Here is a 16,126-nt window from a genome sequence, read left to right on the forward strand (position 1 = left end):
GAAAATTCTAAAGGGTTCACAAACTTTCAAGCACAACTGTAAGTGATCTGAATAATAGTGAACCATCCCAACCAATATTAAAAGTCTTTCCTAAACAAGTGTTTAGTCAGACGTCTCGTGCTTTTAATCCGAGCTGGTGCCCATAACGGCTGTGGTTGGGATACTCAGTCAAATTGGATGCATGCATTTGCTTCCCCTGCCAAAACTTTTGTTGGCTGGTGCGACTGACAGAGATGTGGTGTTCACAGGATATACTAACTGGAAAGCTGCGCTGGAAAAGGAAAGGGGATTCCAAAAGCATGCATCTAGTCAATGCCCTTTAAATGCAACAAAGCAATGGGCAGAAATGAAATACAGAGGTGAAACTATATCATATTTATTGGGAGAAACATAGGTTGAAAATAATCATACTACTAATAATGAAGTTTCACTGTGTGAATGAGCTTTCTTTTCGTAGGAGCACTGAATCCACTCAGTCTTGCACAAGTAATGATGAAGACATCTCTGCCAGTCTTTTCATTAATTTATTTGAATATAATATTTTTCAATGATTCCAATCTTGCTGAAATAGCAAAAAGCATTCGTCAAAATGTAAAATGTACACCAGAAAACATAAATGATATTATTGACACTCTTTCCAGCTTAGTTTTACATGAATTGAAAAAGAAATATGAAAAGGCAGACATTTCTCAAGTCTGTATTAAAAGTGATGGGACTCGAGATAAATGTAACATAGAGAATCTATCAATAGTGATACAGTTTGTGTGCAACTCTATTCCAGAGCAACATTTAATTGGTTTGCTGGAATTGACTCAGCTAGTTGAATATGTAACCACAGAAATAATCAGACACTTGTCCACTGAAGATTACAGTCCTGATAATATAATCAGCCAATGTTATGATGGGGCATCAGTTATGAGTGGAAACAAGGGTGGGGTGTAGACATTGTTGCAACAGAAGCTAAGAAGACAAATTTTATATGTGCACTGCTATAACCATCAACTGAACTTAGCGGTTGTTCATGCAGTTCAGGGGCAGCCATGTGCAAAAAATGTCTTTGACCTCTCTGGGTCACTCCATTCTTTTTTTCATCATTATTATGTAGCCGGAAATATAATTTCCCCTCACTTAAAAGGTTACTGAAAATCCGGTGGATAAGTCACTATGATGTGACACAATGCCTTGTTGAGAATCAGGAGGCTTTCCAGAACATTTTGTCTGAGGTTTCTGAAGACAGTGGGGTTACGATGACTATTTGCACAGAAGGAGCAGGGCTTCTAGTACAGTTGAAAAAGCATCATTATTTTGAGGTTGGAAAATTCCTTGAAAAATTGTCCTGAAGCCTGTAAATTCCATGTTGCAAGCCCAGTTTATAGATGTGTGTCATGCATATCAGAGGAGATGGTTCATGGGATGATATTGAAATATCAAGAACCCCACCACCACCACCCCCCGCCACCACCACATCTGCAAAGAGAAATAAAACCATGACCAAACTGCTTTCAGACAGCATTGTTCTCTCCAGTCTTGGTCAGACTGACTCAGATTCTTTAAGCACTCCCAGCCAGTCTTTAAGGAAATCCCTTCTGAACATTCTGGACAGAGTTATTGAAGAAATTGAAAACCTGATGTGAACTGTACATTGTCTTCTCCCTCGGTCAAATTCTTCTTCTAGATTTGACACTCTTGGCCCCCCTCCTCACTGATATGGATGCTTCAACCAATTGTCTGCAACATGAAATGCATTTAGCAAAAGCCATGCTGTTAAACAAATTCTTCCCTGGTGATTATTTAAGCCATTCAAGTGTGTCCCAATATATACAGGTCTATAAGGAAGAATTACCTAAACATCATGCAATGTATATAACTGCATTGGTGATGGGTGTATCTTCATCTGCATGTGAGAGCTCATTCTAGTATACACTGTCACGTGTTAACAAAAGGCATAGACATGGAAGGGTTTGTTAGAGTTTTTGCCCCCCCAAAAAAAGACTGATGCTTTGAAATGAGTGATTAGTGGTTGCAACAGGATCATTAGTAGCTTTCTATTTTTTCCACTTTTGCTATCTTATATACAAACGTCTACGCATGGAAGTGTGTGTGTTTGTCCTTCCCAGAAGTAAGTGGTGGAGTCGGGGTAAGAGTTTCACTTCCGAAGAAACAGAAAACTTGCTTAGCCGCTAATAACACAAGCGAGGTGAGCACATCAGCAAAACAAAACCTCCAAAGAAAGACAAAGTCACTTAGCAGCTAACATCGGCAAAATGATATCCCTTTTACTTTTCCTTCCATTGCTAATGCACAAGCGATGCTAGGCCATTGACAGAACTAATCCTCTTAGAATAGAGATGCCCTGAGTAGTTCCTTTCAATTACCTGACATCTCTACATTTCAATTTTGTTTCTAATGATTTCAATAGTTTCTGGGACCTCTGGATTTTACAGCACGGACTTACACGGCTATATAAAATAAGTTTCCACCTCTACCTAATAATATGTCTTTCCTGATTAGAGTGATGACTATGAGAGCATAATGCAGAGTTAAAATATTAAAATAAAACAATAAAAATACATTTTTCCATGTGCCCCACTCTCTGGTCACAAGCCGCTACTGCACTGTTGTATAGTCAATTGTGTGAAAAGGTGCCCACTCAAAATGTCTTAGTGCCCCCAGCAACCTGAGTAGTCTAGATCCAGGCCTGATGTCATCCCAATTAGTGTAAATCAGAAGGGATAGTGTGTCACTGCAGAATGCCTTCAATTTTAAATAAACCTTCTCTCCCATGCTTTACAGTGTATGTCCACTGAACACATTTTTGTCCCATGAAAATCCTTTCTTATTATTTGGCTTCTTCAGTAGTAGTGGTTTCTTTGCAGCCTGATTTACACAGTCTCCTCGGAACAGTTGATGTTGAGAATTGTCTGCTGCTTGTTGTTCTCTGTGAAGTATTTATTTGTGTTGAAATCTGAGGTTCAGTTAATGACAGGTTCTGAGGCTTATGGCTCAAATAATCATATCATCTGCAGTAGATTTAGTACCAGGTCTTCCCTGAGGCAGTCCAAAAGAGAGTAAATTTTATCATAGTAGTTGATGTTTTTTGTGACTGCTCTTGAAGAAACTTTCAAAGTTCTTGACATTTACTGGACTGACTGACCTTCATTTCTTAAAGTAATTACAGGCTATCATTTTTCTTGCCATTTTATAGACTACTTAAACTAGAAAAAGTTTGTCTTCTCCAAAATAATGTTATCAATATCCGCGATATGCTATTACAGCAAAACTAACTGGCTCAGACACATTAATGGGGAAAACATGTCACAAATAGGAATACAATGACTGTGGTCCAACGTTTTCTAAATAAATACTTCTTTAAAATTCTAAATCAAAATTAATTGTTTGAGGGGAACATTTCAAATATTTTTTTAAATTTTTGTTTTAAAAGAAATTAATGACTAGGCATCATGTTCTCCATTTCTATTTCTCTATATATATTCGATTAGGTGTGTGACATTCAATTGGTACTGTAAGTCAAGTCTGAGTAGGATTCAAAACCATCCTCACTGTGCTGATTGGGCTTTTTGAATCTGATGATTAATATTTTATATTTAGCAACTAGAAGCAGAAAATAATAGAGTCCAACATAAATGCATCATTTAAAAGCCAATCAGAAATGTCACTATCTGAAAAGAACAGGGTCATAGACAAAAAAATGTCAGTACCTCTTTCCCTAAAGGCATTCCACTACCCAGGCTAGCAGTGAGGCCAATGACTTTAGCAATGAAGGCCTTCAGGGTAAGATATTCCTTTAGTACAACTCCACGGAGGATGGTCTTCAGCTCTGGGATTCCAGAACCTTGAAAAGGAAGAGACATTGCGGGACAGAGTAAGAGCAGGAGACAGGCAAAAAAAAAATGAGATGGAGGATGACAGAGAAAAAAAATGGAGAAACAAAGGAATTAGGATGGAAATGGGGAGTTAAAAGAGAGAAGGGAAAAGAAGAAGAAAAAGAAGAAATGTGAAATGGTGTGAGACAGAAGAAAAGCAGGGGGTGGAGACATGCAATCACACACAAGAACAGAAAGGAGGGAAAACCAAAAGACAGAAAGAACAAGAAAAAACTGGTCAGGAAATAAAAGGCTGGGTCAAAAGAGAAAAAGGGATACATAAATAGTAGCAGAGGGATTGGGGGAGCAGGAGGCAGAAAAAGACAGGCTAAGAGTCAGTTTTTATCAGTTGCATAAGACTGTTCTACTTTGAAGCTGCAAACTCAATCAAAATCAAGGAAGTCCGTAAATGTTTACCATTAGGAATTCTTTACCGGTCACTCTAAGGTGAAATACTCTACATCCTTAATTTTAACAGCAGAAAGTATTATTTTATTTGCAGAAAGGCCCAAAATTGCAGAGAAACACAAACTGTTATTAAATTGACCTTTAATTCTAAATAGAGAATTGCCATTATTCATCAGGCACATATTTCTGTAGCATTTTAAAACACAAATGGTATTACTTGGCATTTATTCTGAACGTATTTGTGGGTAACTGCCACTTAAGACATTGAGTATTTGTGTGTGTTACCATGGAAGGCACACAAAATATAATATTCCTTCCTAAAAAAGCTTTCGTAGCATTTTATAAAATGTAATCAAAAGACTTATATATGAATATTTGTTCCTAATATAATTTTATAAAGTATCCATCCACAAATTTTCAAATTCAAATTCAGGGCTATTATATTATTCTGGCAATGTCTCTTTCAGGGTGCTTAGTGGACATCTTTCATAAAGGTGGTGAAAACCAAATGCATGTCTGACATAAAACAAAAGCAATAGTTAAGTGTTGTACAATATAAAATAGTCTGCCTTGCCGTACATATGTGTGAAAAGTTTCAGATGCAGGATTAGAAACATACAGTCATGAGAAAAAGTCAATACACCTCATGGAAATTTCTAACTTTTTCAATAAATCTGAACAGGCATACATTAGATCTTCATGCAAACAGTATCTACAGATAAAGTTGATATACTTGAACAAATAATGCATAACATTCACATGGTGTATTTTTTCTCATAACCTAAATTAACAAACATGCAGATTTGTCATGTAGAAAAAGTTCATCCCTATATTTATCCCTACTTGATTTGTCATCACTTCATAAAATAAGAATCAGGAGTTCCAGATTAGGTGCCAATGATTAGAACCTACTTAGGGAGAAAGGAGATGAAACATGGCCTATTTTAACTGCAAGTCTGGTGTTCTCTTTGCAGTTAATATGTGAGATGTGTGGTGTCATCATGTTAAGTTCAAAAGAGCTCTATTAGGCCCACAGAAAGAAGGGTGTGGATGTCTATTTGTCAGGCAAAAGTTTTAAAAGATGGCCAAATTATTTGAAATCAATCATTCCACTGCAAGGACAATCATTTACAAGTACTGTAGATTTTAGATTTCCAGGACTGGCTAGTCCAGCAAATTCAGCCCCAGAGCTGACTGTTTACTAAAAGAAGTCTCCAAGAACCACAAAATTTCATTTTGGGATCTGTAGGGAACTGTTCAAATGCATGGATCTACAATCAGAAAGAGATTGCACAAATTTGATCTGCATGAGTGGTGCTCCAGGACAAAAAGCCTTTGCTTGCCAAAAAGAACATTAAAGCAATACTACACTTTGCCATTGCAGACAGAGGCAAAAACCAGGCCTGGTGGAACAATGTTCTCTGGACGGATGAATCACAGTAACAGTAGACATGTTTGACATTAACTGAAGGCAGCATTTCAGGATAAGAACCTCATATCAGCTGTGAAGCATGGTGGTGAAAATTCTATGGTTTGGAGCTGCTTTGCTTCCTCGGGACCTGGCTAGCTTGCACTCATTGAGTCGACTCTAGATAATGTATTATATCAAAGTGCACTTGAGGAAAATGTGAGACCAGCTGTCTGGATCTTTAAAGTTGAACCGGAAAAGAACCTTTCAACAGGATAATAATCTGAACCATCCTAACAAATCCATTAAGAAATGGCTCAGAAAGAAGAAATGGAGGGTTATGGACTGGCCTATTCAAAGCCCTGATTTGAATGTCATTGGCGTGTTTTTGCGGGGTTTGAAACGGGCAGTACATGCAAGAAAACCCACAAACCTCTTGCTACTAAAGGAATTTTAAATTAAGGATCAGTCAAAGATTTCACAGAGTCGATGTCAGAGAATGGTGTGCAGTTAAGCAAAATGCGTACAAGAAATAATTTCTGTTAAAGTTGGCAATATTGGCTTCTGAAGTCAAGGGCATAGTTACTTTTTCCCATGTTGACTTTTACATCTATTAATATTTTTGCAGAATAAATGATTTAAAAGGCGTGTTTTCCTTGTGTTTTTATTCACATGTATCTGTTGGCACTGTTTGCATGAAGATCTACTGTTTGGCTTTTCATACACACATGAGCATGGAGCATTCTTACGGCTGATGTTGCAATTCCACCCTGAGTCAAGACATCTTCTCCTGTTTCATCTGCACACCAGAAGCTCCAAAAGTTGAGGATCTATGAGGTCACTTCTACTACCACACTTAACCCCACCTGTTCAGGTTTGGAAACCATATAAAGGCCAGCACTACCTCCATTTGGCAGTCTGACTTATGGGCATCTTGTGAATTCTTAAGTAATTGTTGCAATTCTTTTCTTTTTATTACCACAATATATGATGATTACCAGCTGGTACCCCAAATCTTTATCAGTATTATGCATTCTCATTTATAGCCTATTTAATAATATTGAAAACGTCAACAATTTCCATGGGGTGTATTTACTTCATCATATGACTACACAACATTTCTGGAGAGAAATACCTTGTAAATAGGACAGTATTTCAAGTAATCAATATTTCAGATTCAGAATAACATTTAAGAGTGACTTATTAAAGGAACTGGAATATCTTCCCTCTTGCATAGTAGGTATTTTAGACCTTCACTGTCTAGAATTCAGAACTTCCCTTTCAATGTTTCAGCCTCTGCCAGTTAAGCCTAGATTGCAGCTCAATTAAACTTCAGTTCAACAGCTTAGATTCATAAATAAATCAATTGATTTTCAGAGATATAAAAACATTTTGTGTCATAACTCACCAACTAAAATAGGGCTGGCAATTGACATATGGCAGGAGAGACATGCCTAGGTGGTGGAGGAAAATCTCTTCAAATCGTGTCAAATAATTTTTTATGTCAGAGCCATTATATTTGATACTTACAGGATCTTTGTCAGTGTGTGCACTTTTTTACCCATATAAAGATATTTTTAGTGCAATGTGTCTTGTAGTCTGCCATCGGATATGCACATATATTCTGTCTTCACTCTTAAGTGATAATTGCCCACATATGAACAAAATATAAATGACTAAAGCAGTATTACCTGTATTCCCTAAACAGTGACCTGCAAACTGCTTTACTTTTGCAAATATCTGAGAACAGCACTGGTCTGAGAACCACATAATCAATCAACTGATTTTTTCTGTCAGCAGTTTTTTCCCTGATGGTGGTAGTGTATATGATCCATTATAAAGACTTTCTTAAGCTACTTACCAACTGCTTGTGGAGAAACGAGGTGACAGAAAACAGAGGAAAAGATGATGAGGACCACAGGGTAGGTTACCCAAGCCAGATACTGTAGCAAGACATTGTCCTTAAGTTCCCTGAACATCCATTTGTATGCTGTGAAGGCAAGAAAATTATTGGAGAAAGAAGCAAAATACACAGAATTCAACGTTACTGCTGTTCATTGTCAATAACTGTTAAGAGTCAACTAAGCTACAATCATCTTTGGGATAGAACTCAATGTTTGGGCATAGAAAAGAATTGTTACTGTAATATTTTGATTAAAATGACTGCGCTATAAATAGATGCTCTAATGTTGTTTAATAATTGCGGTTTTCTTCTTAATTGCTGATTCTTAGTTTCAACTCAAAGTATACATATTGTTCTGTAAATCCCCAAGGCAACCAAAGTAGGTCTTGTATTACTGAAAATATGTCTGTCTCATGAGTAAAACTGTAAATTAAAATATCACAAGGCTACTTATAATTCATGCATGTTACATCCTTTAGTCTGTGAACCAACAATCAAATTTTTTAGATGTCATTTCTCTGAACTGCATCCATCCTATCCATCTGTGGCATAGTGGTTGAACTTTGTAGAATCATCCTTTGTTTTTGTGGACATCTACAGAGCACAGGCAGGTTAGTTGGACTGGTGACTTTAAATTGCCTTGTTATTAGTGAGTGTGGATGTGCCATGATCTGTCACGTAGGCTTGGGTCCTGTCTTGTTCCCTAGTGTTACCTGGATATGTTTTGGCTCCCCACAACCACAAAATGTTAAAAGTGAATTCAGAAAATGGATACATAAATGAATGAGAGCTGACATTTGAATTATGTTGGTAAAGAAGGTGAACCAAATGAGCTGTGAGAAAAAGTACAAATCTCTCAAAGTATAAAGTAACAATACATTAGATGAAAGTTCCACCTCAGTCATGAGACATAATCAAAGTCTGGAAATTGTTATGCTTCCAGCAGGTGGCAAACAAACATCTACTTTCACTATGCCACAGTGGCATATTAGACCTGAACTTACTGTAGTTAATTTCTCATTGATTATGAAAATTGCTTAGAGTTTGAAAATGGGATGTCATATTCAGTGTCATGTTATATTTTTCATGTCCCTTCAATATGTGCTTGCTGATGGCAATATTCCAGTGATTTAAAATCATCTCATTGTATATACATTTGTTAAGAACACTTGTGTGTCTGCATGTTTAATATAAAGCTACTTTAATGATCCGCAATATGCAAACCAACAATGTGAGAAAACGAGATTCTTACCTTGCAAACTCTTTGCACTGGCATAATCCATGCTCCAGCTAACTAGTGCCATTGTGAGACCAAGTAGGACCAAGAAGATCCAGTCTTCTCCTAACTTGGTCACAATGTACCGCTGTAGACGAACAGCACAGTCTGAAAGAAGTGCAGAGAAATATTAAAAGGTTGTCATCTGTCTGACCCAAGACTGCTCTGATGTCACAACTTTACTACTATGAGCTGTGATTATACTTTTTGATTCTAGCTGGACATCTTTTCAAATGCCGATACAATCCATGAGAGGTCTCGAGCGGAACAGCAGTAAGCATTTTTTGAAATGTACTCAGAATTGCTTGCACCAACAAATGTATCTCTTGGTAGTGTGGCTGTTAAATTTCCATCCAATTAATTTCTTAATCTAAAACTAACTTCTGTCTTTAAATGAACTGATCAGAATTGACTGTAAATGAACTCAAGGTTTAAATTGGGAAGCATTTTATTGCAATAAAAGCACTGCAGCCTTATTGGTGAAACTGAAATGTTCTACAGACAAGACTTCACTTCCCAGGTGGCACTCCCTTTTGTTTTGGTGATCCTAATGCCAGTGTACTCTCTGATCCAGACGTGTATTCATTCCAATAGTTCCAGCTTATGTCAGTCTCTTATTATTCACAATAGTATTATTTATTTAGCAAAATTAAGGATAAAGCGTATAGACAAGAACATTTCATGCATAAAACATTCCACCTTGATCCAATATATTATAAAGCAGTCTAACATACTACTTTTGTGATTCATGCACACTTGACGATCATTCAAAATGCTCAGGTAAACCGAGTAATTCCATCTCCAGGCAGGAAGGTTGCTATCGCTAATAGTGTCTCTTGTTCCTTCCATAGCACTGAACCGTCACCAGAAGACAATGCCTAGCACTGCTCTGCCTGGCATTATAAGTCCAACCCCTTTATGGCCCAGGCTAATATAATCAGAAGAACTAACCAAGAAGGTTGTCTTTTGACTTGACGCAATGGAAGTGACAGAACTTTATGAAGCCTGTTCCTTATTTTGTATCCTGTTGGATTGTTTTGCTTTATTTTTCTGCCATTAAATGGGGTTGTTGCCGGCTTGACACCTCAAACATTTGCACCCATGTCCATTATATTTCTTGACAATGGCATAGTCAGCAGGATTTGCTCAGGGAACAAATGAAGACCAGGCTGAAATTTGGATGACAGTATGACACCTGGCAGATGAGGTAGCTCAGGTAAAACTTCAGGTAGTGGTACTGAGAGCGGAGATGAGCGAGGGGAGCATGTCAAGGGCCCATCCCAATTGCTAATACCCCTCCAGCTCTGCAATGACATTGAAGCCTATTTTTTGATTTTTGAATGGACTGCTAGAAAGCACATGTGACCACCTAAAAACTGGCCCCAAATCTTGGCACCCTTGCTGATGGGGAAAATGTAGCACGCTTACTTTGATCTAAGCAAGCACACTGCCAACAACTACCTGGCTCTGAAGGGAGAAATCCTGGCCCAGCACAGACAGATCCCCAGATGTCTGTCCCACAGTGGCTGCGATTGGAGGCTCAGGAAGCTTTGGGATTTTATATCAAACTGCCCACTCCGGGGTGACCCCATGGATTGTGGACAGTACCTAACCTACCTAACTAAAATGTGCTGTAATGAGGCTACACCTAACCTTCTTGTGTTTCCTTTTTTGGGCAGCACACAGCAGTCGCCCTGTGCCCCTCAGGGAGTAACATTTCTGTTGTTTCTCTCTGATATTTCCAGTTGCAACAGTACAATAAGAAAAAAAGCCAGTGTTATCTGAATACAAGGAAAGATACAGTGGCATCCAAAGGCAAGTGAGCTCTCAGAGGCTTATCCATAACCTCTGAGTCACAATCCTACCTAGGCCACCATATGCCGTTACCTTGGGTAAGGACTAACCACAAATTAAAAGCAATTAGATAGATAGATAGATAGATAGATAGATAGATAGATAGATAGATAGATAGATAGATAGATAGATAGATAGATAGATAGATAGATAGATAGATAGATAGATAGATAGATAGATAGATACTTTATTAATCCCAAGGGGAAACTCACATACTCCAGCAGCACCTTACTGATACAAAAAACAATATTAAATTAAAGATTGATAATAATGCAGGTAAAAACAGACAATAACTTTATATAATGTTAACGTTTACCCCCCCAGGTGGAATTGAAAAGTCGCATAGTTTGGGGGAGAGACGATCTCCTCAGTCTGTCAGTGGAGCAGGACAGTGACAGCAGTCTGTCGCTGAAGCTGCTCCTCTGTCTGGAGATGACACTGTTTAATGGATGCAGTGGATTTTCAATAATTGATAGGAGCCAGCTGAGCGCCCGTCGCTCTGCCATAGATGTTAAACTGTCCCGCTCCATGCCAACAATAGAGCCTGCCTTCCTCACCAGTTTGTCCAGGCGTGAGGTGTCTTTCTTCTTAATGCTGCCTCCCCAGCACACCACCGCGTAGAAGAGGGCGCACGCCACAACCGTCTGATAGAACATCTGCAGCATCTTATTGCAGATGTTGAAGGACGCCAGCCTTCTAAGGAAGCATAACCGGCTCTGTCCTTTCTTACACAGAGCATCAGTATTGGCAGTCCAGTCCAGTTTATCATCCAGCTGCACTCCCAGGTATTTATAGGTCTGCACCATCTGCACAAAATCACCTCTGATGATCATAGGGTCCATGAGGGGTCTGGGCCTCCTAAAATCCACCACCAGCTCCTTGGTTTTGCTGGTGTTCAGGTGTAGGTGGTTTGAGTCGCACCATTTAACAAAGTCATTGATTAGGTCCCTATACTCCTCCTCCTGCCCACTCCTGATGCAGCCCACGATAGCAGTGTCATCAGCAAACTTTTGCATGTGGCAGTACTCCGAGTTGTGTTGGAAGTCCGATGTATATAGGCTGAACAGGATCGGAGAAAGTACAGTCCCTTGTGGTGCTCCTGTGTTGCTGACCACAATATCAGACGTGCAGTTCCCAAGACGCACATACTGAGGACTGTCTTTAAGATAGTCCACGATCAATGCCACCAGGTATGAATCTACTCCCATCTCTGTCAGCTTGTCCCTAAGGAGCAGAGGTTGGATTGTGTTGAAGGCGCTAGAGAAGTCTAGAAACATAATTCTTACAGCACCACTGCCACTGCCCAAGTGAGAGAGGGATCGATGTAGCATATAGATGATGGCATCCTCCGCTCCCACCTTCTCCTGATATGCAAACTGCAGAGGGTTGAGGGCGTGTTGAACCTGTGTCCTCAGGTGGTGAAGCAGCAGCCTCTCCATGGTCTTCATCACATGTGATGAACAGAGAGTACAATGGAGCCTAGCACTGGATAAATCATCTTTGACCTCGGGAGGGGGTGTCCCATGTCATGCAAAAGTGTAGGTAAGGGATCAGTGACCAAATGTTCCAATGATGACTTCTGGGATGAGTCAATGTCAGAAATGCTTGTTTCTGCCTTCTAACTGGAGCAGCTTGAGATACAGGAAACCATGCCACATAATGCATACTACACCCAGATGGACGGGCTTATGAGGCGGTTTAAACAAACCCTTAAATAGATCCTGCAGGAGGCAGTGCATGAAGACAAGAAAGATTGGGATCAACTCCTCATTTTAGTCCTATTTGTGTAGTATGAAGCTCTACTGACCTCCATGGGGTTTTTCCTATTTGAGTTGCTATACAGGCAGCCCTGCAGGCTGTTGTTCCTCATAATGGAAGATTTGGAGGAGGAGCAGGTGCTTCTGACAAACCATCTGGAGTATATCACTAGCCTAGGGGAAAGATTCACTAAAGCCAGGCATTTAGTTAGGAAACATTTAGAAAAAGCTTAGTGTTCACTTAGCAGTCTGTACAACCACAGCACAAGTGTCTGGGAGTTGGGGGTGATTGAATCATGGTGTTGATGCCTATGTCCCACTCCAAACTCCTCACCCATTTACAGGGCCCAAATGAGGTGAAGGAAATGAGGAAACTGGTGGACTACCTTGTGATCCAGGCCAGCAGGAACCCACAGAAATGGATTTACCATGTGAACTTCCTAAAGCCATGGCGAGAAAGTGTGGATTTCAGATTTTAAAGTGCCGGTTTCTGAAACAATCAGCTTTTACCTGAATATGGTGACTATGGAAGACATCGATGATGTACTGCTATATCATCATGTATACCTGTGTCTAGTCTCCTGAAATTTCCTACCTTTAAGTAGCTAATTCCTTTGCTAATGCATTGCCTAAAGCTTGTCATAAAGATTCAATAAGTGTTGTTTAGGAATTTTTCAAACAGTAAAAGGAAGCCTTATTCACATCACAATAAATACCCATATGTATAATTTCATATAAACATTAGAATATTTTTGATGAGAAAAAGCCATACAGCCCAATACAGCTCATTAATACCTAGTCACCTAATTTTTACAAAATATCACCCAGTCGAGTTTTACATATCACCAAAGTACTAATATTCATTATACTGTATGCTTATTTTACCACCTATCTACATTTCTCAGTGTGCCGAAAAACATTGTAACATTTTCTAAACGCTTCCATCAATGGAAGTGTGTTGGATACACAGTGAAGCTGTACAAAAAATGTTTGCAGCTTCTTTATAAAGAAGAAATATTAAAAATCCTGACAGTTCTCTCATCACTCCCCCTCCTTATCTTCCAATTAAAATAAAAGCCTGCTGCCCACAACAAACAAGACTCATCATCTTCTCGAGGTAACAAAAAATCACATTGCTTAAGTGACATTACTATTCTTTTTAATATATTAATGTACTGAAGAATAGTACTGTATTATCTTCAAATTGTAAGGAAAATTAGCAACACTCAGATAACCTAGCAGCAAAAACTAAAGTGTCCTGAGCAAAAATCCAGAAGCATGTAACTTAACTCTTTCGAGGCAGGTATTGACTTATAACAACATATAGTAGTGTCTTCACACAGCTGCCAGACGCTACAGGAATGCATTCAGCACTACGATCAGCTGGGGCAGTGGTTCTCAAACTGTGGGGCGGGCCCCCCTAGGGGGGGCGCGAAGTAACAAAAAGGGGGGCGCGAAGATGTGATAAAAAGAAAACAAGAATCAAAAATATGAAAAATACATCTATTGAAACCAAAACAAATTAACTTAAACTACATTCTGATACTAGAAAAATAAATACAGTGTTAGATAAATGTCGATAAAAGTTAAGTAGGTTTAATAAAATATGCATCTATGATATATCATTAATTAAAAAAAGAACAAATTGGTGTTAGTGGGCTTCTTTCAAAAAAACGTTAGGGGGGTGCGATTGAAACTGTTATGAAAACTCGGGTCGCAAATACTTAAAGATTGAGACATGCTGAGCTGGGGGCTGATCACCTGATGCTGGTATATCACTTTCATTTTTGATTTATCAGATCACTTGCATCAAAATCAGAGTGCAATAAGCCAGAGTCCAATTCAGAAATAATACCCAAAACATGGTCTACAGAGTATTTTATTCTGCGCGTTCACTTCGCTCTCTCGCCAGATCCGACGGCCAGCAGCTGCTCTGCTCCACTTTCCTGCAAAAATATTCAGCCCTCAAAGAGTTAAGCTAATACACAAAATAAATGTGTTAATTTTCAATGAATGTTAAAAAAATATCCTAGAACACTATTCAGGTTAAGGAATTTCTCTGCAACATCAATTCTTCCATAGAGTTACAAAATAGACACACCATATTGATGGTCAGAGGTGGACTCTTCACTGGCCATTTCAGTTGGCATGGTTGAAGTTGTTGATCTACTAGGGGAGGTTTGTGAAAAATTTGGTTAAGGGCATTAGCTTTGTCTACATCTTCTTCTAGCACCTAAGCCCTGGATTGCTTGAGTCCAGTAATTATACCTAGCCCATTCCAGACATCTTTCATGTTATTCTGAGTGAGTTTGATCTCTGTTTCAGATTCATAAGCTTCCTTTCCTTCACTTAACTTTTTTGTGTGTATTAAATGTTCATGTTTCCTCTGCTTTTCAAACAACAAACTTAATTGAACAGTCCGAAGTCCGTATCCTCATCAGACTCTTCCTTCTTTTCTTCCTTCTTCTCTTCTGCAGTAACACTTGGAGCAGAAGCACTTCCAGCAGGAGGAGCAGCTCCTACTTCAATGGCTCCACTAGATGGAAAACAGGATAACTTGGAGAGTCCTGAATTGATGATGTCATTAATGTTTTTCCCATTGAGTTCAGTGATGACCTTGTTAAGGCGTTCCTCATCAGCATCAATTGCTACATTTGCAAGGATGCTCTTGATATCCTTGGTGCTGGGGCTGGTTTTGCCACCAAGCGTGGCAAGGAGGTAAGCAGCCACGTAATGTATGTTTAAGTCTGTAAATGTCACATAATGCATGTTTAAGACACAAAACATCAGATCTGCTCCACTATCAGGCAGAAAAGCTTTTTCTTTAACACTCACTGTGAGCCCTTTAGAGCCTTGTTATCACTGGATTTTAATGTTCTCTTTTTCTGATTCAGGGGACTTTTAAACTCCTTAGTAATCCAGGGCTTGTTGTTTGGAAAGCAATGCACTGTCTTTGAGAATGTTGACACAAAAGTTAATATAATCTGTGATGCCATGACTGAGTCCCTCCACATCATCCCCATGTGACCTGCACGTTTTTGCCTAGTCTGTCATTTGGAAACAGTCATTCAGAGCCATTTCAGCCACCAGGCTCCACTTCCTCACTAACCTGGTGGTAGCAGGTTGCTGCCTAAAAACTAAAACTAAAATGACAAATCAGGTTGTTGTCTGATCTGACCAAAGGTGCCAGTAATTTTCACTTATAGGTATCTTTAACACTTGAATACAACAGGTCAGGCTTTTTATATCCTTGGGTGGAAAAAGACACAAACCGATAGAAATTTGTCAGTTTCTTCCAAAGTCACATAGCTGAAGTCACCACATCTTATAACTGTAGCAGCAGGTATCAGAGAGTAAAGTAATGCATGTCTAATGGCATGCAAGAGTATCCTTTGATTTTCAAGGTAGTTTTTAAATAAATCACCTGGGAAGGAAAGAGTCCATAGGTTTCAAAGCAAAGCCCATTGGACTAGTTATACATGTTAATCATGGTAATGAACAGTGGGATGTGTTGTGTCTGTGTGATGATTAGACATCCCAGTAAAAACTTCACTGTGCTCTGTATGTGGGATAGTATACTAGAACTTGATTTATAGCAATTTCAGCAAATCCCATTTCATTTAACCACTGTTATTG

The 16,126-nt window shown here is 39.0% G+C and overlaps 2 protein-coding genes across 4 annotated transcripts in view; both read right to left on the reverse strand.

Annotated features, from left to right (window-relative positions):
- The window catches only part of clcn1b (chloride channel, voltage-sensitive 1b), a 242,144-nt gene that overhangs the window by 159,681 nt on the left and 66,337 nt on the right, over window positions 1–16,126 (reverse strand). For 2 of the 3 annotated variants that reach the window (XM_051931704.1, XM_051931705.1), the window contains exons 3-5: window positions 8,856–8,987; window positions 7,562–7,690; window positions 3,720–3,853 (exon numbers count right to left, since the gene is read on the reverse strand). In XM_051931704.1, coding sequence (XP_051787664.1) covers window positions 3,720–3,853; window positions 7,562–7,690; window positions 8,856–8,987 — 395 coding nt within the window. Of the gene's footprint in view, window positions 1–3,719; window positions 4,138–7,561; window positions 7,691–8,855; window positions 8,988–16,126 lie in introns of those variants that run through there. The other variant, XM_051931706.1, reaches the window with a different exon arrangement.
- LOC114657100 (60S acidic ribosomal protein P2-like) lies at window positions 14,897–15,259 on the reverse strand. Its single transcript, XM_028808871.2, has one exon. It carries the CDS (start codon window positions 15,257–15,259, stop codon window positions 14,897–14,899), a length of 363 nt encoding a protein of 120 aa, XP_028664704.1.

The sequence above is a fragment of the Erpetoichthys calabaricus genome, chromosome 9 (genome assembly GCF_900747795.2).
Source record: "Erpetoichthys calabaricus chromosome 9, fErpCal1.3, whole genome shotgun sequence".
Classification (NCBI taxonomy): Eukaryota; Metazoa; Chordata; class Cladistia; order Polypteriformes; family Polypteridae; genus Erpetoichthys; species Erpetoichthys calabaricus.